The sequence below is a fragment of the Schistocerca serialis genome, chromosome 3 (assembly GCF_023864345.2).
Source record: "Schistocerca serialis cubense isolate TAMUIC-IGC-003099 chromosome 3, iqSchSeri2.2, whole genome shotgun sequence".
Lineage (NCBI taxonomy): Eukaryota > Metazoa > Arthropoda > Insecta > Orthoptera > Acrididae > Schistocerca > Schistocerca serialis.
The window spans coordinates 210024495-210049619 of record NC_064640.1 but is presented as its reverse complement, the minus strand read 5'-3'; the positions used below and the strand labels follow the sequence as shown (position 1 = coordinate 210049619).

The 25125-nt window shown below is 43.8% G+C and overlaps 1 protein-coding gene across 1 annotated transcript in view; it reads right to left on the bottom strand.

The window, feature by feature from the left end:
- Window positions 1–8195: 8195 nt before the first annotated feature.
- The window catches only part of LOC126471568 (uncharacterized), a 285067-nt gene continuing 268137 nt past the window's right edge, over window positions 8196–25125 (bottom strand). Inside the window, exon 3 of the mRNA XM_050099793.1 lies at window positions 8196–9113. Within this exon, the coding sequence (XP_049955750.1) occupies window positions 8944–9113 (170 nt within the window). The 3' untranslated portion in view covers window positions 8196–8943. The remainder of the gene's footprint in view (window positions 9114–25125) is intronic.

The following is a 25125-nucleotide window of genomic DNA, read 5'->3' as shown; positions in this document are numbered from 1 at the left end:
ATATCGTATCATTTCCTGCGAAGGGAAGTAAGACACTGAACGATACACCGCGTATTATATTAGTGACAGTTTTTGCTAGAGGAAAATAAATTTCATCAGTAGGATCTTGCGTGTTTGAAAAAACTAGAAATATTCTTCCGTGCAAATAATGCAATAGCACTTCCCATAAGAAGAATAAGGAGAAGGCTCTAACGAAGACAAGTGTCAAAAGACAAATTACTCTCACAGACGCCAGTGCAGCGGCAGAACGAGCGAACAGTGATAAAGAAGAATTCATTTTATCATCAACTCGAGCTTTCATCGAGGCTAATATTCCACTGGAAAAAGTTGATAATCGAAGATGAGAGAGAGAGAGTAGATGAACAGATACGTATAACATTTTTGGAGGGGAATAAATTTGAGTTTAACTTATATTGACAGCGGTTCGATTGCGGGACATCGGAGCAGCAATTTTCCTAGTGTTATTAAAAATAGACAGATGTGGCTTTATGTAACGAAATGTATCTGGGAGGGAAGATAATGCCTTCATGCTTGCCTAGAACCCACCCTCCCGCCCCAAAAACTATTCTCACGGTTGCAGCAAGAATGGGACTGACCTTATCAATCAGCAAAATTCGGACTTTTCTGTGCTGCTAACTGTCACGCGGCAGAAATTTTAAAATATAGAAACAGGGTAACCTACTGAACTTAGCCAAACTGTCAGGCATCAGGATTTTATAATGTTTATAGCATCAAGTGTGGGGATAATGTAACGAAGTTGGCAACCCTCTATTTACATGTGAGTCGGTCGCAACGGCGTCCGATCTTCGCGTGGTCGCTAGGTTGGCAATCAGAAGCCCCGAAATCGAACCAATCACGATATTTTTCGTAATATGTCTTACTACATTACTACATTTACATGGGAATTGGAACATAATTGAATACGCTTTCCGTACTTATTACGTTAATTATTATTCTGATATTAAGCATGGCAGAATACGAAGATTAGTGAGCTGAATTGCAATCACAGGCGCAATACATACGGCGTAAATGACGATCGAACATCCGCAGGAGCATTTTCACATCGATTTCAGTACTTCTTAATGTTTCTCACCAACGACTACCAAAAATTGAATACAGGAACTGTTAACCTGCCTTTAGTCCCGCGCACCTCTCAGGTACTCTAGCGGTTAGAAGTCAGCACTCCCGAGTTCCTTGTCACTTATTTGTTTCACTTTATAATTCTGTAAGTTTATTAGTATGGTATCAAAGTTCGATAGAATACTTGTTAGGGGTTGCAGATATCAACCGCAGTCTGTAACAGATATCGCTGGACCCTTGAGTCGCGACTAGCGCCGCTTTCGCCGCTCAGCGGCTTGTGACGAGTATCTAGCGAGCTCTCGTCCTCTCTTGCTCCGGACGTCAACTACGAATGTAACAAAGCCTTCAGCTGATAGGAAGTAACCTCTAACAAGATGCTTAGTCAAGTATGGCACAAGTAATGCCTCTCTAGACATGTTTGTAATTGTATGTATGCAGCATATGAAGAAGCCTGAAACACAAGTTAAGTATAATATACATTATTTTTTACCAACGACTACTAATTATTTCAGTCGTTGCACATACAGACTATGCAGCCAGCTCCTTACGGACTTCACTGCCAAGCCTGCAATACATGTTTCTATTTAGCACTGGCCATCTGTCATCATAACAACTGAAGGCGAGAATCATAGCAATTACATGTCCGCCCCTGGTAGCTGAGTGGTTGCCGGCGCGGTAGCTCAGCGTGTTAGGTCAGAGGGTTAGCTGTCCTCTGTAATAAAAAAACTGAGTTAACGGATCAACGACGAACTGAAACAGGTGTCTTGCGACGTCTGCCCCGAGCAGATGAAACGAACAAAATGAGATAAAAAAAAAAGTGGTCAGCGCGACAGACTGTCAATCCTAAGGACAAGTGTTCGATTCCCAGCTGGGTCGGAGATTCTTCTCCGCTCACGGACTGAGTGTTGTGTTGTCCTAATCATTATCATTTAATCCCCATCGACGTGCAAGTTGCCGAAGTTGCGTCAAATCAAAGACTTGCACCAGGTGAGCGGTCTACCCGACGGGAGGACCTCGTCACACGACTTTTTTTTATATAGCAATTAGATACATAAAATTTGTTGTTTCGTACTTTATCTATGAGTTTACAAAGCGCCCACATGGTTGGAAAGTTTTGCTAGTAAAAACTGATATACACCCCAACAAGCGCAGCGCGACTATGGATGAGAGGCAAAGGGCGCGACTTTCGGAGGGTTAATCAAGCTGGCGATCGTGAGATTATAAGTTAGTGCTCAAATGTTTCAAATCGCTCTGAGAACTATGGGACTTAACATCTGAGGTCATCAGTCCCCTAGGACTTAGAACTACTTAAAACTTACTAACCTAAGAACATCATACACATCCATGCCCGAGGCAGGATTCGCACATGTGACCGTAGCGGTCGCACGGTTGCAGACTGAAGCGCCTAGAACCGTTCGGCCACGTGTAGTGCTCAGAATGTTTGGGTTAAGAAGAGTATATATAACAGAAAATATTAACACCATAGCCGACATAATCGTCTTGAAAGATTTAGCAACTGCATTGAAATTTAAGATAATCCTCATTTATTGTTCCGTCTAAGTTGCACATTTTTCATTAGATTATATGTTAGATCACTCTGGATCATCTTCATTTCTGAAACGAAGTACAACTAATTATGTACCAGCCCACTCGGCTAGCCGCACAGTCTAACGCGCTGCTTCCCGAGCGGGAAGGAGTGCCGGTTCAAAAATGGCTCTGAGCACTATGGGACTTAACATCTATGGTCATCAGTCCCCTAGAACTAAGAACTACTTAAACCTAACTAACCTAAGGACATCACACACATCCATGCCCGAGGCAGGATTCGAACCTGCGACCGTAACAGTCGCGCGGTTCGGGACTGAGCGCCTAGAACCGCTAGACTACCGCGGCCGGCAAGGAGTGCCGGTCCCCGGCACGAATCCGCCCAGCGGATTGGTGTCGAGGTCCGGCGTGTCGGCCAGCCTGTGGATGGTTGTTAAGGCTGTTTTCCACCTACATCTGCCAATGCGTGCTGGTTCCCCTTATTCTGCCTCAGTTACACTATATCGGCGATTGCTGAGCAAACACTGTCGCCACGTACGTGTACACCACGCAAACAATTGGGGTACACTCGTCTGGTATGAGACGTTCGTGGGGGGGTTCAACTGGGAGCCGAACCGCACAATAACGCTGGGTTCGGTGAGGAGCGGCGGTGGAGTGGGTGGACTGGTGTGGCCTGCTGTGGGGTTGTGAACCACTGAGGGCTACGGCGGAAAGAAGTCTCTCCGTCGTTTCTAAGTCCCTGGGTTAATACATACATACATACAAATATGTACCATCTATTATTTTCCAATAATTAGAAAAGAAAAAAATGTATATAAATGTAGATTTTAGCTAAGTAGTTGCGTCAGCAACCCGTCTTGCGTACCCATAACCACTGAGTCTGGCAGCTGTGGTCATTGTTTCAAATACGTATATGTGGGAAATAGGGGAGGTGGGGGAACGGGAAGTGGATTGAGACTGATTTTGGGGGGGGGGGGGGGGGGGACCAGAAACAGCGACGAGTGGTGGGGATGTCATGAGTTTAACAAGAGCGGTTGTGCTAATATTATAAAACGTCTAATTATGTAAATATTCTCGTTGAGACGATGGGTATGTAGAATGTAAACGGCATAAAATAGTGAAATTAGGAAATTGAGCCGGTGGACTGGGAGTGGGCAAAGAAGACAAGGGAGAAAGGGTGAGAGGGAGGGATACTAGCAACGATACTACGGATTTAACAAGAGACAGGGGTTATACTAAAACTGCAAAAAATCCATTGTGTATAACAAAAAAAACTTCCGTTAGAATAGCAGGACAGATGCTTAAAACTGCCAAAGGGGGATAAAATAGTAGGTTATAGAGGTGGAAATAAACTAGCGAAAACTTAATGAGTATATTAAAATACTGAAAGTGTAAAATTTGAAATTATAAAGTCATAAGGTCTTACCCTAAAAGAATAAACATGGAAATGGTGTAAAAACATTTTACCGTTAAAATATTGGAAGCATAGGCCTAGAACAATGGATGTATAAGTAGTGAAACACATCAAGATCGTAAAATTACAGAAGTGGAACTATGCAGAGGACTTAGAACTGCATGAAGTGTCATTAAATGCTATAAATTTTAAAAACATTGACTGTATAAAACAGTAAATAGTATAGATCAATAAATTGTAAAAGCGAAATATGTGCGAAAAATAAAGTTATAGGGGACAGGATGTAACACTTTTTTTAGTTAATTAGATAGAGTTCGGCTTCGTGGAGTCGTACAGCTAGCAATTTCGCAGAACGTACGGAAGCCAGTGTGCAAGCCGCGCCGGCCTGATGCTGGGACCGTGTACGAGTCGATGCGCTGCCGCTCTCTCTTCTCGGTGAGTGCGGGTGTAGATTTACGTGCGCGGCGATGAGATGGACGATTGGAAGAGGATTTCAACGTTTCTAAAAATGCACTGTTAATAAAATCGTTCTGCTAAATAATATGTTGCCAGGCTCGTGTAACCGGCGTGTAAAACTCTGTTTCTTCCAACATTGTCAGGAGGTGTCTCTTATAATATACGTTTTTATCTGTGCATCTGTACTCGCATTTTAAAAGAAGGCGTTTACATAACGGACTTTTGCAATTTTAGTATAACCCCTCTCTTGTTAAACCCAAAGCATCTCTGCCACTATCCCTCTTTCCCACCCTCTCTCCTTCGTCTTCTTTACCCACTTCCAATTCCTCTCGCTCCATTTTTTTAATTTCACTATTTTATGCGGTTTACATTTTATGTACCGCACCAACTGTTTTACACTATTAGTGTCTCAACGATAATTTTTACATGATTATAAGTCCTATAATTGTAACACGACTGCTCTTGTGAAACTCATGATATCCCCACCACCCCTCGCTGTTTCCGGTCCCCTCTCCTCAATCAGTCTCACTCCATTACCCCTATCCTCTCCTCAATAAGTCTCACTCCATTTCCCCTTCCCCCCTCTCCTCTACCTCCGACAAATGCCTACTGAAAAAGTCTGACCACATTCGGGAGGACGACGGTTCAGACCCGCGTCCGACCATCCTGATTTGGGTTTTCCGTGATTTTCCTAAATCGCTTCAGGCAAATGCCGGGGTGCTTCCTTTGAAGGGGCACAGCCGACTTCCTTCCTCATCCTTCCCCAACCCGATGGGACCGATGACCTTGCTGTTTAGTCCCCTCCCCAAAATCAACCAATCAACCAACCAACCAACCAAAAAAATGACCGCAGTTGCAAGACACAATAGCTCTGAGTAGACAAGACGGGTTGCTGACACAACTACTTAAGCAAAGTCTACATTTAGGTACGATTCTTTTCTTTTCTACTTATAGTAAAATGTTACGTGGTAAGCATTTAGTTTTACTGAAGATGATCAAAAATGCGCAAAGCAAATTGAACAATAAATGAGAATTATGTTAAAAGGAAACATATACTTTGTTGAAAAGTTGAGAAGTTGAAAACACAGTGCCTCTGACTGCTCCAATTCGCCGGCCGGAGTGGCCGTGCGGTTCTAGGCGCTACAGTCTGGAACCGCGTGACCGCTACGGTCGCAGGTTCGAATCCTGCCTCGGGCATGGATGTGTGTGATGTCCTTAGGTTAGTTAGGTTTAAGTAGTTCTTAGTTCTAGGGGACTGATGACCACAGCAGTTAAGTCCCATAGTGCTCAGAGCCATTTTGCTCCAATTCGAAAAACACTTGGACTAGTTAACAGCCACTGAGACGCTGAGAGATGTAATACGTGATGTACTTGTATGAATCACAGAACCAGGTTTCTGGAAATTATGGTTAGACTCGGAAGAGGGTACATGACATTATATCTGCTGTTGTACAGGACTCTCAAAGCAGCGGAATTCACAACCCATTCTTAAGACGACTTTCCAATAAATTGTGTATAGAATTACTAACTCAATATATACTGGCGTACGTTAGACGCAAGGATTCGTGTAATAGGATAAACACAGAAGCAAGAAACAGTCTACAATCTGACACTCTAGTTAATAGCGCTATGCTGGCGCAATGATCTGTAGCATGCACCATGAAGCATACTACTATTTTCGTGTTAGTAGACGTATGAAGACGGTTATTTAGCATTTTAGTGTTCCTTGTGACTGACGCAAACACAATAACTATTACATTTGCAAAAAGAAAGAGACAGTGCTCCGTGTACAAAGGAGAGAATATCTACAGCTCGTGGTGGATAAAGACACAGAGCTTACTGACCAAGCCGCAAAGTACTCTCTCATTGCGCACAATGAATCGCTCGTCCCTTCCTAACGTGGAGTGTGTTGATTTTATCAAATTTTATTCTTCATTGCCAGGTACTTTCAGAGTAGCACTCGAAGCGGTATACTTCTTTGACACACAGTTATTGTCATTCCTTAAACCATTTAAATGCTGCATTTTAAATGTAAGTATAAATTTATTCAAATATTCATTCGTGTAGAACTGAAATGAAGACTTGTACGTACTAGCGTGAAGCACACACTTCGCCATGAAGCTCCACGGAACTATGAAGAATAAATTTGCGAGTGGAAAACAGTAAATAAATGTTAAAATGAAACTTCCTGGCCGATTAAAACTGTGTGCCGGACCGAAACTCGAACTCGGTACCTTTGCCTTTCGCGGACAAGTGCTCTACCATCTGACCTACCCAAGCACGACTCACGCCCTGCCCTCACAGTTTTACTTCTGTCAGTATCTCGTCTCCTACCTTAGTTCTCCTGCGAGAAGAGCCTCTGTAAAGTATGGAAAGTAACGAGGTCCTGGCAGAAGTAAAGCTGTAAGGGCGGGGCGTGAGTCGTGCTTCGGTAGCTCAGATGGATGCCAGCACGGTAGCTCAGCGTGTTCAACCAGAGAGATGGTTGGCCTACGTTAAAAAAAAAAATTAAAAAAAAAAACTGATTAGAAGGATCAACAAACGAACTTGACTGGATGTCATGTGACGTCCGGAACGACCAAACACAACGATCAACAACGAACAAAATGGAAAAAAAATTAAGGTAGAGCACTTGCCCGCGAAAGGCAAAGGTCCCGAGTTCGAGTCTCGGTCTGGCACACAGTTTTAATCTGCCAGGAAGTTTCATAAACTGCAAAGTGAAAATTTCATTCTAGAAATGTTAAAATGTTTTCGCTTAAGCAGTGAGAGTGATGTTGCTAATTACTGGTACAGTACAGTAATGAACAAAGACAACTGCAAGTGCCTTTTTAAACAGTCTTCCATAATGAGTGAGTTTTGATGCAAGGCCAGCAATTTCATTATTGCAATACTAAATGGAATTTTAAGACTTTTACCTTTTATTCTGCCTGTTTGTTACTGACCAAACTCCCTGGTTTATGCCGGCCGAAGTGGCCGTGCGGTTAAAGGCGCTGCAGTCTGGAACCGCAAGACCGCTACGGTCGCAGGTTCGAATCCTGCCTCGGGCATGGATGTTTGTGATGTCCTTAGGTTAGTTAGGTTTAACTAGTTCTAAGTTCTAGGGGACTAATGACCTCAGCAGTTGAGTCCCATAGTGCTCAGAGCCATTTGAACCATTGAACCCTGGTTTATTGTCATTCACCGGCCGCTGTGGCCGAGAGGTTCTAGGCGCTTCAGTCCGGAACTGCGCGGCCGCTACGGTCGCAGGTTCGAATCCTGCCTCGGGCATGGATGTGTGTGATGCCTTAGGTGAGGTAGGTTTAAGTAGTTCTAAGTCTCGGGGACTGATGACCTCAGATGTTAAGTCCCATAGTGCTTAGAACCATTTTAACCATTTTATTGTTTTCAATTAGAGGTTATTTCAGTCTTTCCTGTACATAATTCTTTTTCGTAAAACTAAATCCCGTTGTTCTATGCATGTAGAATGTGTGTTTGATAAATTTCAATCGATGATGGAGTAACTATTCGAATATATGTGTAGAGAGTGGCAAATGTAAGAGAAACGCTAGTAGTGTGCTTTTTAACTAGCGACTGGGAATGCACAAATGAGTTGTGTTGTTTCCAGTATACTATACTAAGGACGTAACATTTTTATAAAGTCTGAAATTTAAAACAAATATTTATGGACAGAGGTGGTATGACAAAGAAATAAATAAGACAATTGTTCTAAATAATTATAATAAACTCGGTTTTACTTTACATAAGTTAATAAACGAAGCCATCGTTACGATGTTTGTCCACTAATACTGATACTTCCTAAGATACACATGTAAGTTCAATAATAAATAATAGTTAACATGATTCAGTTTTACAATTTTTTTATAATTTGACAATGATTCGTTTAGACAGACAGTACATTGTAATATTCAAACGTATTTGTTTTCGAAAATGGTTTCGGGAGAAAAGGAGGACAAAACTTTTTACTATAAGGCCTTTACAATCCAGAGTATGTGTACACTATCAAAAGACTTTTACGGTACATTTTTTCTACACCGAACCTCTTATAACATTATTCTTTGTGTCATACTTAGTACGTAGTTATTATTAGACTTCAGTTTCTAGTACGTTAAATATTATAGTGAAGGAATTTAGCTGAAAACTACATTACGAAGTAAACAAGTAGAGGCATATGGTAACTGCTTCGTCTTCAGTAATTTACCTGATACGTAACACATAATGAGAGAAGTTACGTAACGAACGACAAGAGCTTGTAGCTGTTTATTGGATCAGAAGTTACCATAGACTAGTACATAACAGCCGCCTCATTCTTTAGGCAGTTACTGTAGGCAAGTTAATACGAAGACCACAGAACTACGCTTAGATTAGGATACACATCGTTCTAGCACACATACTAAGGAAGCTGGCGGTGAGTTTTGAGTTTGTGAGGGTTTGTGTGGAGTGGGGAGTGGCTAGCGGCCCCAGCGAAGGGGCTGCCCCAGCGGGCGTCGGCTGCCGCGAGTCTCCGCAGACAGCGCCTCCTGCGACGCGGGACGCGGCGTGCGCGGCCGCAGCAGCTGGTACACCGCCGACGTCAGAGGCCGCCAGCGCGACAGCATCGCCAGCATCGCGCGCTTCTCCGCTGCAACAATGCAGAGACACACGTCTGCATTAACCGTATTCCTATGTCGAATTTGCAAAATAGGACACAGACAAGCTACCATCGATAGATAGGTACACCTAGAATTGCACTCTCCAAAACTACGGTCCGGCACATTTGGTACCGTACATAAATCACGCAGTAAATGGTAGGATTACCAGTAGTAATGGTAGCAATGGTAGAGGGAGAAATATAAGTCAGAGAGGAATTGTTTGTTTGTTTGCTTGTTTTGCACATACACTACTGGCCTTTAAAACTGCTACAACAAGAAGAAATGCAGATGATAAACGGGTATTCATTGGACAAATATATTATACTAGAACTGACATGTGATTACATTTGCACGCAATTTGGATGTATAGATCCTGAGAAATCAGTACCCAGAACAACCACCTCTGGCCGTCTTGATACGCCTAGGCACTGAGTCAAACGGAGCTTGGATGGCGTGTACAGGTACAGCTGCCCATGCAGCTTCAACACGATACCACAGTTCATCAAGAGTAGTGACTGGCGTATTGTGACGAGCCATTTGCTAGGTCACCATTGACCAGACGTTTTCAATTGGTGAGAGATCTGGAGAATGTGCTGGCCAGGACAGAAGTCGAACATTTTCTGCATCCAGAAAGGCCCTTACGGCACCTGCAACATGCGGTCGTGCATTATCCTGCTGAAATGTAGGTTTCTCAGGGATCGAATGAAGGTTAGAGCCACGGGTCGTAACACGTCTGAAATGTAACGTCCACTGTTCAAAATGTCGTCAATGCGAACAAGAGGTGACCGAGACGTGTAACCAATGGAACCCCATACCGTCATGCAGGGTGATACGCCAGTATGACGATGACGAATACACGTTTCCAATGTGCGTTCACCGCGATGTCGTCAAACACGGATGCGACCATCGTGATGCTGTAAACAGAATCTGGATTCATCCGAAAAAAATGACGTTTTGCTACTCGTGCACCCAGGTTCGTCGTTGAGTACACCATCGCAGGTGCTCCTGTCTGTGATGCAGCGTCAAGGGTAACCGCAGCCATGGTCTCCGAGCTGATAGTCCATGCTGCTGCAAACGTCGTCGAACTGTTCGTGCGGATGGTGGTTGTCTTGCAAACGTCCCCATCTGCTGACTCAGGGATCGAGACGTGGCTGCACGATCCGTTACAGCCATGCGGATAAGATGCCTGTCATCTCGACTGCTAGTGATACGAGACCGTTGGGATCCAGCACGGCGTTCCGTATTACCCTCCTGAACCCATCGATTCCATATTCTGCTAACAGTCATTGGATCTCGACCAACGCGAGCAGCAATGTCGCTATACGATAAACCACAATCGCGATAGGCTACAATCCGACCTTTATCAAAGTCGGAAACGTGATGGTACGCATTTCTCCTCCTTACAACGTTCCACCAGGCAAAGCCGGTCAACTACTGTTCGTGTATGAGAAATCAGCTGGAAACTTTCCTCATGTCAGCATGTTGTAGGTGTCACCACTGGCGCCAACCTTGTGTGAATGCTCTGAAAAGCTAATCATTTGCATATCACAGCATCTTCTTCCTGTCGGTTAAATTTCGCGTCTGTAGCACGTCATCTTTGTGGTGTAGCAATTTTAATAGCCAGTAGTGTAATTAGGACCGCACATCGTTCAGTGGTAGTCCATTGTGTATTTTATATCCTTAAAAAGTATAAATTGCATTTTAGAAGGAAAAAAGAAGCTGCACTTCCTGTAACCAAAACAATTACATTTTATGCAAGTACAGTTTACATGCATAAACGTAAAAAATCTAAGTAATTATTGTTTAAATCGAAATAATCAGTATCCAGCTGCATAAAAGAAATTTAATTTCTTAACCGGTTTTGGGCACTTAGTACCTTGCGAGTGTCAACAATAAAATACATACAGTACAGTGCCACGGCATAATTAATAGCCGTGACGTTGTACGCTGACGGACCGTATGTTGTTGTTGACACTCGCATCTTATTGTTGACACTCGTAAATAATGCTATATGTCGAACCTTCTGAAGATGGGGTGCATGAAACTGGTTAAGATAATAAATTTCTTTTATGCAACTGGTTGTTGATTATTGTGATTTATACAACTACAGTTGCTGCAGATGAAAAAAATATTATAATTATTGTTGTTATTTTGTAGTCTACAGAACGTTCTTCATCTTGACCAGAGGCAAAGGTTTCCTTCCACTATTGATAAGTGCGAAAGTTGTTTAGCAATAGCAGAAACACGTTTTATACAAGCTCGACAAAGTATGGAAGCGATGTTTAATATGTTTTTGTTTTGCATATTCTAAATTTAACTTCCTTGTCGAAACTATGTTTTGTATCACTATATGACAAAAATGGTTCAAATGGCTCTGAGCACTATGGGACTCAACTGCTGTGGTCATCAGTCCCCTAGAACTTAGAACTACTTAAACCTAACTAACCTAAGGACATCACACACATCCATGCCCGAGGCAGGATTCGAACCTGCGACCGTAGCAGTCGCACGGTTCCGGACTGCGCGCCTAGAACCGCGAGACCACCGCGGCCGGCCCACTATATGACAAATCTCAATTTTTTTAACTACAACATCCCTCTGTTTCACGTTACAAATTAACAATTTTCGAATAAAACCTGAGTTAAACATTGACAAATTCAATTTTGCTATAAATACCTTTTATTTTAACTAATACTAAGGAGGATAATTATGTAGAACTAAAATGTTCTGTAGGTTACGCAGTCCTCTATACATACGTACGCAGTTTTCAGATGGATCAACGATTATGGTTTTTAGGGGAATCTAATGGGACGCTGATCGCATACACAAACAAAACGATCGAAATGAGATAAAACCCAATAGATGTTCAACACACCTAACGTACAGGTAAAGCAGCTACAGGGTGACCAGGAAAGGACTCCCTGATTTCAAAATTAAATATCTCGAAAACAAAGATCGATAGAGGAATGCAGTAAACGGTATGTTTATTGTGAAAGCTGTAAGAAGTTTATACAGCAGTTTGAAATAATAGTTACAAAAGCTGCTAACAGATGGCGCTGTACGCTGTACAGCTCATATCAGCATACGTAAGTGGAATAATCGTATGAAAACAATCTTTGCAAACAATCACATCACAATGTTTTCAAAATGTTCACCATTGGCACTACAGAGGTGGCGCAAACGAAGAATGAAATTCGCCATCACATTTCGTAGTGTGTCAACCGAGATGGATTCACATGCCACAGAGATCGCCGATTCAAGCTCGTCCAGCGTGGCGGGATGCTTCGGGTAGACCATGTCTTTCACTGTGCCCCACAAAAAAAAGTCACAGGGAGTCAAATCCGGCGAATATGGAGGCCAATCCATGCCTGCACCAGTACATTTTGGATATTCCAAAACAATGACTCGATTCCCGAAGTATTCCTCAAGAAAGCGAAACACTTGTTCGGTCCGATGTGGTCGGGCTCCATCTTGCATAAACCATTCAGTACCTGGTCGATCCTCTAACGCTTGCTGTGTGGCGACAAATTGTTCCAAAATTGCAACGTAACGTGCACCAGTGACCGTTTCTCGAATGAAAAAAGGGCCAATAATGCCTGTCCTGCATACTGCAGCCCACACAGTAACTTTAGGAGAATACAGGGGTTTCGCTTCACACCAATATGGCTTTTCGGAACCCCAAAATCGCCAGTTCTGCTTATTCAGGTATCCATTCAGGTGGAAGTGTGCTTCATCTGTAAACCAGATGCAGCCAACATCAAATCCTTCACTATCAATCATTGTGAGCATCTGATTAGCAAAGGCAACCCTTTGTTGCACAGCTCGTACGGGTATGGCCTGGTGCGTTTGAATTTTGAATGGAAACATGTGTAGGCTCTTTCTCAGTATTTTCTGCGTGCTGGAACGCTTCAAACCAGTCTCAGATGCAATTCTACGGACGGATGACATTGGATTTCGCTGAATAATTCCAGAAACTGTGGCGATATTTTGAGGCGTAACTGCGGTTTGCTTGCGGCCAACATGCCCCACTAGATCATCAGTTACGCTGCCTGTTAGTTGAAATTTTGCGAAGAGCGTACGAATGGTTTTCGCATCGGATCCTTTTGGAACATTAAATCGTGCTTGAAAACTTCGCCTTATTGCCGTAGGACTCTCTTCTAACCTGTGGTACTCTAGCACCAGAAAAACGCGTTGTTCAATGGAGTACATGATTTTAATCTCTTCTTTCGGTGCGCTAACCTCCTTTCACGTTTCAATAGTGGAACTGATCGCTCTAGGCTTCGGATCACTATTTATACTAGGCATTACGTATGGCGATTACAGCGCCATCTGTCATCTCGTGGTCGTGCGGTAGCGTTCTCGCTTCCCACACCCGGGTTCCTGGGTTCGATTCCCGGCGGGGTCAGGGATTTTCTCTGCCTCGTGATGGCTGGGTGTTGTGTGCTGTCCTTAGGTTAGTTAGGTTTAAGTAGTTCTAAGTTCTAGGGGACTGATGACCATAGATGTTAAGTCCCATAGAGCTCAGAGCCATTTGAACCATTTGAACAGCGCCATCTGTTAGCAGCTTTTGTAACTATTATTTCAAACTGCTGTATAAACATCTTACAGCTTTCACAATAAACATACCGTTTACTGCATTCCTCTATCGATCTTTGTTTTCGAGATATTTAATTTTGAAATCAGGAAGTCCTTTTCTGGACACCCTGTACCATCTTAATTGAATAAACCTAATTGGGGAGCTACCGTATCTATGCTTACTTACGATAATCTACAGTAGCCTTGTAGTTTACAACTCTAGGCACATCTGAACATATTTTGTTTGAAAGTCATCAGTATATTGAATTTAGGAAGGGAGTGAATATATAAGTTAAAGTAGATGAACACCACAATACAAGAAGACTCTACCAAGAAAGTGAATTCAGTAGAAATCTAAACAGTTCGTTTAGAATTACAGATCAGCAATTTCTAATTACTGCTGTAGATGGAGAAACAACACATGGAGCTATGACCAGATGAAGACGTGGCCTTTCCAATGATGCGAGTATTCAAAAGTGTAAGGAATATCAGTGACAATAGAACTACTAACAGAAGATAATTATTTTTAGTGTTACCGAGGGCAGGGTCGGGCGACCAGAGCCACTCTTCCTCCGGGAGATTCCAGGAGAAATGGCACCCGAGGAGTCCGCTGGAGATGACGTGTGTGATGTTGATACAGCGCCACTCTGACGGTGTAGAGCCACAAGTCTGATACCAGAATAACGTTGCTGACGATACAGAGCTCATCTCGTGCTCAGAGAAAGAAATCAGTTTCGTTTCAAAAAGACTTCTAGTGAACTCGATAACGTAACACTGGACAGAGCAATTTTCATTAGTACTCTGATTGTAGTAATATAAAGTTACTGTGATTAGTTATATTTTGTTTTTCTTCAGTGGTCAAGTATAGATTCTGGGCTCCAAGCACCAATTCAAAAAATGGTTCAAATGGCTCTGAGCACTATGGGACTTAAAATCTATGGTCATCAGTCCCCTAGAACTTAGAACTACTTAAACCTAATTAACCTAAGGACATCACACACATCCATGCCCGAGGCAGGATTCGAACCTGCGACCGTAGCAGTCACGCGGCTCCGGACTGAGCGCCTAGAACCGCTAGACCAACGGCCAAGCACCAATTGCACCAGGAACTCAGATACAGGGTGTCCCAGAAATGTTGCGGCAAACTTCGAGGGGTTGTAGAGGGTGTCTTGAGGAACAAATCGGCGACAGGAATCCATGTTCGGTAACGTCATCCAGCGACACTACAGAGTGTCTAAGATATGACCACCGGTGCCTCCTATTAGGCCACTCCTTCAGCAGCAAAAGTGACTTTTATGCTGACGGAACGTAAGCGGAACTTCTCGCTGTTTTTTTGTTATTCAGTGATCGCGACTACCACGATCGCCAGTGGATAATATGGAACTAGCTGCTGCATCGAAAACCTTGCCTCCTATCAATACGATGCTCTGTTGCTTCAGTGGATGACAGTTTCGGACATGGGTTTCCTTCCGCAGTTTATTTTTCTTCTCTAACCCCCTAAAATCTCCGTTTCTTGGTACACAGGAGAAAAATAAACTGCAAATGGGAACTCGTGCCTGAAACCGTCATCAATTTAGGCAACAGAGAATTGCTTTCATAGGAAACAAAGCTTGTCTACGCAGCAGCTGACTCCGTCTTCTCCACTACTGATTGTCCCTATCAGTCACGATCACTGAATAATAAACAACTTTGCGGGACGTTCCGCCTACGGTCCGTCAGCGTACAAAGTCACTTTCATTGATGAAGCGGCGGCCTAGTGGCAAGCACCGGTGTCTATAACTTCGACGCTCTATAGCGCCGCTGGATGATGTTGTCGGACACGGGTTCCTCCTTTGATTTGTTCCTACACAACCCTGTACAAACCCTCTAAGTTTTCCACAACATTTCTGGGACACGCTGTATAAAATGGCATATCTATTCAAAGTGACGCTTTCCTAGTATTTAGTTTAAAGACGGTTAAGTGTTGAGTTCCTAGGATACATTATTCTAACTATAGAAAATTTGTACCATGCCGAATAATGATTGTATGAATGCATACTTTAATGTTGGCACAATTACAGTTTGTGACACAAAAACACACGTTTCCATTAGGTAACGAGGTAGTAGCAATAATACAATCTTCCTGAAAATCAGATCACAACACAGGCTGTTTCAGAAGAAAACTGACATGGTTTCCGTAAACTGAGATCCTGTGAAACTCAGTTAGTTGAGCTTCACTGGCAGAGGCACCCAGACAAATGCTGTGGTCCTTGATTTACGAAAGACATTTGATAAAGTTGCAATTCTAATTACGTGAAAGAAAAGATACGAGCTTCCCGGTATCAAACCAGATTTTTTACTCTATACAGGGCTTTCTTTCTGGCAGACGGAACTCAATACGTTGTACTAAACGAGACAGAATTGACAAATTTGAAGGTCATTTGGGAAGTATACCGGAGCGGTATAGGTCAGTTACTGATTACAAAATATAGAGTGAACCACCTGATACTTGTAGCCCGGTTCAAGATGTCGAAACGGAGTTTTCGAAATACACTATGTGATCAAAAGTATTCGGACACCCCCAAAAACATACGATTTTCACATTAGGTGCGTTGTGCTGCCACCTACTGCCAGGTACTTCATATCAGCGACCTCAGTAGTCATTAGACATCGTGAGAGAACAGAATAGGGGCGCTCCGCGGAACTCACGGACTTCGAACGTGGTCAGGTGATGAGGTGTCACTTGTGTCACACGTCTGTACGCGAGATTTCCACACACCTAAACAACCCTAGGTCCACTATTTCCGATGTGATAGTGAAGTGGAAACGCGAAGGGACACGTACAGCACAAAAGCGTACAGGCCGACCTCGTCTGTTGACTGACAGAGACCTCCGACAGTTGAAGAGGGTCGTAATGTGTAATAAGCATACATCTATCCAGACCATCACACAGGAATTTCAAACTGTATCAGGATCCACTGCAAGTACTATGACAGTTAGGCGGGAGGTGAGAAAACTTGTATTTCATGGTCGAGCGGCTGCTCATAAGACACATATCACGCCAGTAAATGCCAAACACCGCCTTGCTTGGAGTAAGGTGCGTAAATATTGGACGATTGAACGGTGGAAAAACGTTGTATCGAGTGGCGAATCACGGTACACAATGTGGCGATGCGATGGCATGGTGTGGGTATGACGAATGCCCGGTGAACGTCATCTGCCAGCGTGTGTAGAACCAACAGTAAAATTCGGAGGCGGTAATGTTATGGTGTGTTCGTGTTTTTCATGGAGGGGGCCTGCACCCTTTGTTATTTTTCGTGGCACTATCACAGCACAGGCCTACATTAATGTTTTAAGAACCTTCTTGCTCACCACTGCCGAAGAGCAATTCGGGGATGGCTATTGCATCTTTCAACACAATCGATCACCTGTTCATAATGTACAGCCTGTTGTCGCGTGGTTACACGACAATAACATCCCTGTAATGGACTGGCCTGCACAGAGTGCTGACCTGAATCCTATAGAACACCTCTGCGATGTTTTGGAACGGCGACTTAGTGCCAGACCACACCGACCGACATCGATACTTCCCCTCAGTGTAGCACTCTGTGAAGAATGGGCTGCCATTCCCCAAGAAACCTTCCAGCACCTGAATGAACGTATGCCTGCGGGAGTGGAAGCTGTCAGAAAGGCTAAGGGTGGTCCAACACCATACTGAATTCAAGCATTACCGATGGAGGGCGCCATGAATTTGTAAGTCATTTTCAGCTAGGTACCCGGATACTTTTGATGACATAGTGTACGATAGTTGGCAGAGGGGCATCTAATTTTATTGTATGGATAATGCCAGTAACTCTTGTATCAAAAGAGGTATAGAAGCAAGGATGTTTTTCAATGGAATGGTATACATTTTAAAACGACATTCAAAAGATCTTGAAAAGACGACGACAATGACGTTACGCTGATAAATTTTGGTGTTGAAATATTTCTCAGAAGTATCCAAGTAAGGTGCTAAAGTTGAAAATAAAGCAGGCAGAATCGGCTATTAAGATGCAAACACGGGCCAGTGGGGCTTTCGTGCCAGGCTCCGTCGCATAAGCAGAAAAAAGGTAGGCTTACCTACGTAGATCCCTCTTGGCCCCAATTTACAAGACGCAGGACCATTGTTGTAAATGGAGTTATATGGTAATTTCTAGCGTACAGGAGGGGCTTAGGAAAACAATTTTAAATCTGTCCATATGCAGATGTTTAAGTCAACAGCCTTTTTGAAAACAAGTAAACACTTAAGTTTGATACAACGTGGAATCCTGGGGTGGGACACGCTCATTGCAGTTTTTACATCGCAATAGCAGATACCGGCCCCGTTGTCATTCTACACTCCTGGAAATGGAAAAAAGAACACATTGACACCGGTGTGTCAGACCCACCATACTTGCTCCGGACACTGTGAGAGGGCTGTACAAGCAATGATCACACGCACGGCACAGCGGACACACCAGGAACCGCGGTGTTGGCCGTCGAATGGCGCTAGCTGCGCAGCATTTGTGCACCGCCGCCGTCAGTGTCAGCCAGTTTGCCGTGGCATACGGAGCTCCATCGCAGTCTTTAACACTGGTAGCATGCCGCGACAGCGTGGACGTGAACCGTATGTGCAGTTGACGGACTTTGAGCGAGGGCGTATAGTGGGCATGCGGGAGGCCGGGTGGACGTACCGCCGAATTGCTCAACACGTGGGGCGTGAGGTCTCCACAGTACATCGATGTTGTCGCCAGTGGTCGGCGGAAGGTGCACGTGCCCGTCGACCTGGGACCGGACCGCAGCGACGCACGGATGCAAGCCAAGTCCATAGGATCCTACGCAGTGCCGTAGGGGACCGCACCGCCACTTCCCAGCAAATTAGGGACACTGTTGCTCCTGGGATATCGGCGAGGACCATTCGCAACCGTCTCCATGAAGCTGGGCTACGGTCCCGCACACCGTTAAACCGTCTTCCGCTCACGCCCCAACATCGTGCAGCCGCCTCCAGTGGTGTCGCGACAGGCGTGAATGGAGGGACGAATGGAGACGTGTCGTCTTCAGCGATGAGAGTCGCTTCTGCCTTGGTGCCAATGATGGTCGTATGCGTGTTTGGCGCCGTGCAGGTGAGCGCCACAATCAGGACTGCATACGACCGAGGCACACAGGGCCAACACCCGGCATCATGGTGTGGGGAGCGATCTCCTACACTGGCCGTACACCACTGGTGATCGTCGAGGGGACACTGAATAGTGCACGGTACATCCAAACCGTCATCGAACCCATCGTTCTACCATTCCTAGACCGGCAAGGGAACTTGCTGTTCCAACAGGACAATGCACGTCCGCATGTATCCCGTGCCACCCAACGTGCTCTAGAAGGTGTAAGTCAACTACCCTGGCCAGCAAGATCTCCGGATCTGTCCCCATTGAGCATGTTTGGGACTGGATGAAGCGTCGTCTCACGCGGTCTGCACGTCCAGCACGAACGTTGGTCCAACTGAGGCGCCAGGTGGAAATGGCATGGCAAGCCGTTCCACAGGACTACATCCAGCATCTCTACGATCGTCTCCATGGGAGAATAGCAGCGTGGATTGCTGCGAAAGGTGGATATACACTGTACTAGTGCCGACATTGTGCATGCTCTGTTGCCTGTGTCTATGTGCCTGTGGTTCTGTCAGTGTGATCATGTGATGTATCTGACCCCAGGAATGTGTCAATAAAGTTTCCCCTTCCTGGGACAATGAATTCACGGTGTTCTTATTTCAATTTCCAGGAGTGTATTTCAGCACTTTGCATGGATATTATCACATATTTTCACGGAAGTTCAACACCAACATTAAAAAGCGTTATATAACTGTATTGCTGTTTACAAGAGCTTACGAATGACGATAAAAATACGTTGTCCCATTTGAAACAGAAACCATACTTGCGTCATTACTTCAGTTGATAGAAAGGTAAGGATATAACCCACACAACATAATGACGCGCTCTTCTGCCCACTAACATTTGTCGGTAGCGTCGTTTCAGTGTCTTGAATCGTTCACGAAATAACATTGCTTGACAAAAAAAAGTTCATAATTCGACAACGAAATGAAACTACACGGATGTGATTGTGTTGTACACCCTCTGGCCTGAATTCACGCACTAATTCGTTCAGAAGGGTGTCAAAGTCGCTGTACTGCCTCCTGAGGCGAGCTGGCCGACATATATTGTAACTGGTTCTTTGTATCCTGGATATTGGCACTAGGACCGTGTTAAAGTCCGATCTGGAGCCACATATATTCTGATGGGATATTACTGGTCACGGCTGTAACTCATCATCCCGCAGACAGTTCACAGAGACACGAGCCATGTATAGAAAACATTGTCTTGTTTAAAATTGTCATCACGATACTGTCGCATGAGAGGTAAAACATGAGGTCGCCGGATATTCGTGATGATCTGCAGTGTCGTCAGAGTCATCTCGATGACTACAAGGTGCAGCCCGAAATCACCCCTTATGGCTTCTCACACCACGACGCCAACGGTATTGCCGCTGTTGCTCTCTAAAACATGGGAAGAATGTGAACGCTGCCCAGGTCCCCGACGGTCATCCGGGATAGTGCAGAACCGCTATTCATCGCTCAATAAAATGCGGCGACATTCATCAGCAGTCCTTGCTTCCCGGTGCCGGTAGCACTCCACAGACAGCCGTTTGTGTTGTAATGTTAACGGCAGCTTACGAATGGGACGGTAATTCTCTAGTCCTGCTGCCGTTAGTCTCCGACCAATGATGTGGGATGACAGAGAATATTGAAGGCAGGAGCTCCTCATACGCTCAGTATTTATTGCACAATTATATTATGTCAATATATTGATCAAAAAGGGGTGGCAAAGACCGGCACAGTATTATTGCGCAATATTTATACCCGAGACAGTTTGAACTCTGCATTCGTAACCAACATGTAGGAGCTCGACGATATAAACTGAATATAAGCTGAAGCGCCAAAGAAACTGGTATAGGCATGCGTATTCAAAAACAGAGATATGTAAGCTGGCAGACTACGAGGCTGCGGTCGGCAACGATTATACAGGGTGTTACAAAAAGGTACAAGGTACAAAAAGGTACGGCCAAACTTTCAGGAAACATTCCTCACACACAAAGAAAGAAAATATGTTATGTGGACATGTGTCCAGAAACGCTTACTTTCCATGTTAGAGCTCATTTTATTACTTCTCTTCAAATCACATTAATCATGGAATGGAAACACTCAGCAACAGAACGTACCAGCGTGACTTCAAAATGTCCTCCGTTAGCGAGGATACATGCATCCACCCTCCGTCGCATGGAATCCCTGATGCGCTGATGCAGCCCTGGAGAATGGCGTATTGTATCACAGCCGTCCACAATACGAGTACGAAGAGTCTCTACATTTGGTACCGGGGTTGCGTAGACAAGAGCTTTCAAATGCCCCCATAAATGAAAGTCAAGAGGGTTGAGGTCTGGAGAGCGTGGAGGCCATGGAATTGGTCCGCCTCTACCAATCCATCGGTCACCGAATATGTTGTTGAGAAGCGTACGAACACTTCGACAGAAATGTGCAGGAGCTCCATCGTGCATGAACCACATGTTGTGTCGTACTTGTAAAGGTACATGTTCTAGCAGCACAGGTAGAGTATCCCGTATGAAATCATGATAACGTGCTCCATTGAGCGTAGGTGGAAGAAACTAAAATGAGCTCTAACATGGAAATTAAGCGTTTCCGGACACATGTCCACATAACATATTTTCTTTATTTGTGTGTGAGGAATGTTTCCTGAAAGTTTGGCCGTACCTTTTTGTAACACTCTGTATAAGACAAGTGTCAGGCGCAGTTGTTACCCTTCACGCCAACCGTTAAGACACTATCAAGATGCCAGGCTCATATCGCTTGGTGGCATAGCTTACAAGCTTGAACGCCACCGGACAACAGGGACCCATCTGTCTCTGTCACGCAGCAGCAGTGCAGTTGTTAGATCGGTTACTGCTGCTGCAATGCCAGGTTATCAAGATTTAACTGAGTTTGAACGTGGTGTTATAGTCGGCGCACGAGCGATGGGACACACCATCTCCGATGTAGCGATGAGGTGGAGATTATTTCGTATGACAATTTCACGAGTGTACCGTGAATATCAGGAATCCGGTAAAACATCAAATCTCCGACATCTCTGCGGCCGGAAACAGATCCGGCAAGAACGTCGACTGAAGAGAATCGCTCAACGTGACAGAAGTGCAACCCTTCTGCGAACTGCTTCAGATTTCAGTGCTGGGCCATCAACAAGTATCAGCGTGCGAACCATTCAACGACATCGATATGCGCTTTCGGAGCCAAAGGCCCACTCGTGTACGCTTGATGACTGCACGATACAAAGCTTTACGCCTTGCCTGGGCCCGTCAACACCGACTTTGGACAGTTGATGACAGCAAGCATGTTGCCTGGTCGAATGAGTCTCGTTTCAAATCGTATCGAGCGGATGGATGTGTAGAGGTATGGAGACAACCTCATAAATCCATGGATCCTGCATGTCAGCAGGGGATTGTTCAAGCTGGTGGAGGCTCTATAATGGTGTGGGGCGTTTGCAGTTGGAGTAATATGGGACCCCTGATACGTCTAGGTACGACTCTGACAGGTGGCACGTATTTGAGCATCCTGTCTTATCACCTGAATCCATTCATGTCCATTATGCATTACGACGGACTTGTGAAGTTCCAGCAGGACAATGCGACACCCCACAAGTTCAGAATTGCTAAAGAATGGCTCCAGGAACACTCTTCTGAGTTTAAACACTTTCGCTAGCCACCAAACTCCCCAGATATGAACATTATTGAGCATATCTGGAATGCCTTACAAGGTGCTGTTCAGCAGGAATCTCCACCCTCTCGTACTCTTACAGATTTATGGACAGCCCTGCACTATTCTTGGTGTCATTTCCCTCCAGCACTACTTCAGACATTTGTTGAGACCTTGGCATGTCTTGTTGCAGCATTTCTGCCTGCTCGCGGGGGACCCTACACGGTATTAGGCAGGTGCACCAGTTTCTTTGGCTCTTCAGTGTAGGACGCGTTTGTATTGCAAGCGAGTTGCTTGTCTTGCAAAACACAAGCAGCGGCTACGCGGAAAGGACGAAGGAGTGGAAAAGGGGTTCATTCATTGTAGCATCGACTCTTAAGCCGCAACAACTAATAGCAAAGTAAACAAGTGAACTGTGTCATTTATGGTACTCGTGTGCTGTTTTCTGTACATTTCTTTGCCGTAACAACAGTTGCAAACGAAATCAAATAATTATTTACTAATTACTGATTGAAAGCTTACGTGATCTTGTGTCCGTGATGTGACAAGTGTTGCAAGAAAAATAAAAATGTATCGCTTTTGGAAAGATGATTTGATCTTATTTGCCAGTTCTGAAAACTTCTACAAGAAAAATAAACATTTCTGGTTATTGTCATTACACCATAATCTTCAGTTTCCTTTGTTATTGTGGAAATCGAGATATCTGGAGTTTCCTCAGAAGTCAGGGATTTCATTTCCCAAAGTACCACATGGTTCTCTTATACACACCCTCGAGCACACTCCCTGATGTTTGCTCATTGATTTTTCTCAGTTCTTTGCAAGTATTAGTTCGGAGAGAATTGAATTTCTCTCGATGTCGGCAGAAATTGCCGTTTAATGTCCAATGCTACCCTTATACGGTACAGTATATTGCGTACAATATAGTGCGCCATATTCCAGTTACAACATAAAATTTGCTTCCCACTCAACAGTGATTGTACATACTATTGTAAGTTGTAACGCGACATCCTCCTCTGGCATTACTTTTCCTCAACAGTCGTCGTCGATACCAGTATTATTTTTCTAATTTTGAACAGGTCAATAATATCCCAGTTGCTTTTCTGAAAGCTTTCATATAATTTTATACACACTATGTTATATTTCAAGTTAAAATGTATGAAAATGAATTACTTTATAAAATGTTTCAGTCTTTATTCATGATCGGTAAGTACTAGTTCTGAATGTACAGTTGAAATTATTTTTTTAGAAACATATGAAATTACGAGCTATTGGAACACCTAAAATTTATTTTATTAATTACGCAATACCGTACTGGTTATTATGTTTATTTCTGGATTCATTTATGAAATAATAATCGAAAGTAATAATGTAACAAACTAGTAAAAATTCATTTGTTAAGCAAAATTGTAAACCATTTGGAATATGGTTATTTCCGCAGAGTGGGAGGGTTGTAAGCATGCCTCTAATGTGATCGGACGTATTTTTGTATTTTGTGCGAACAATGTAATTTCGGCTTTGTTAGTGTGAAAAATGATAAGAATATATGATATACTAAAATGTGAAAAAATATATTTACATAAAAACAAAAATGCTGCAACAAAAATCTTAAACTTTATTTAGATCAGTCCAACTGAGAGGACCTAAAATGTGACATTTTCAGCTTCAAGAATCAGACCCCTAGACAAGAAGAACTGGAGCCAACTCTACATGACGAGCTAAGTAAACTAGAAAGTTTATTGCAATCTTCACTCCTCTCCAATCTTCATAACAGACTAATGTGGAATTAGAAAGGAGGAGAAGATTACAAAGTGATATTGACATAGTTCTAAAAAAAAAATAGACGTTGTCTGCCTACGACATCCTATTGTAGATCTATTTCAGGTGTCTTGCATGAAAACTGCAACTGCCCCTTCTTAGCAGATTTGTAATACCAGTTTACACAAGGAAGAGGAGTACTACTCTCCATTAATGGTTTTAACACACTTTTTTGACATACTGTGATTATATTCTTGAATGAATTTCTGCACACTCGCAGCGACCGAGTCTGTGCGCTCACTAATCGTTTTAAAATTGGAATAATGCAAACGTTTCTTCTAGCCAGTGGTCTCTCAGAACTCGCCAACTTTAGTGTTTACGTAAGGTGAAAGAGTTGCCTTGTAAGTTTCTGTCGATAAAGTTCAATCTTTAAAGTTGCTCGCTCTAAAGAAGAGATTTTCAATCAGCTATAACAGTCTAATTCAGTTCGTCACATGAAAATCATTCCAGTTGACATGCAGTATTTAACACGAACGGCGTTGCGGAAGGCAGACAAATAAAAACTTCTATCTGAGTCACTAGACTGTTACAACATAGTTCCGAGAATCCAAGTCCCGCACAAGTGACACAAAAAATTTACAAACTAATACGACATCCGAAGCAGAGTACGGAGAGAGACGCAGCCCGTGTCGAGTAACACGCTTGACCCTTTCACTGTTTTAACTTCAAAGTCAGCTACTAATTAAGCCGTAAATTTATCAGACTTATAACACATCCCAGACAGAGAGCGGAGAGGCGTGGAGGCTGCATCTAGTAACAGGGGAGAGTCCTTCACTGGTGGTCCATATACGCAATTTTCTTTACGG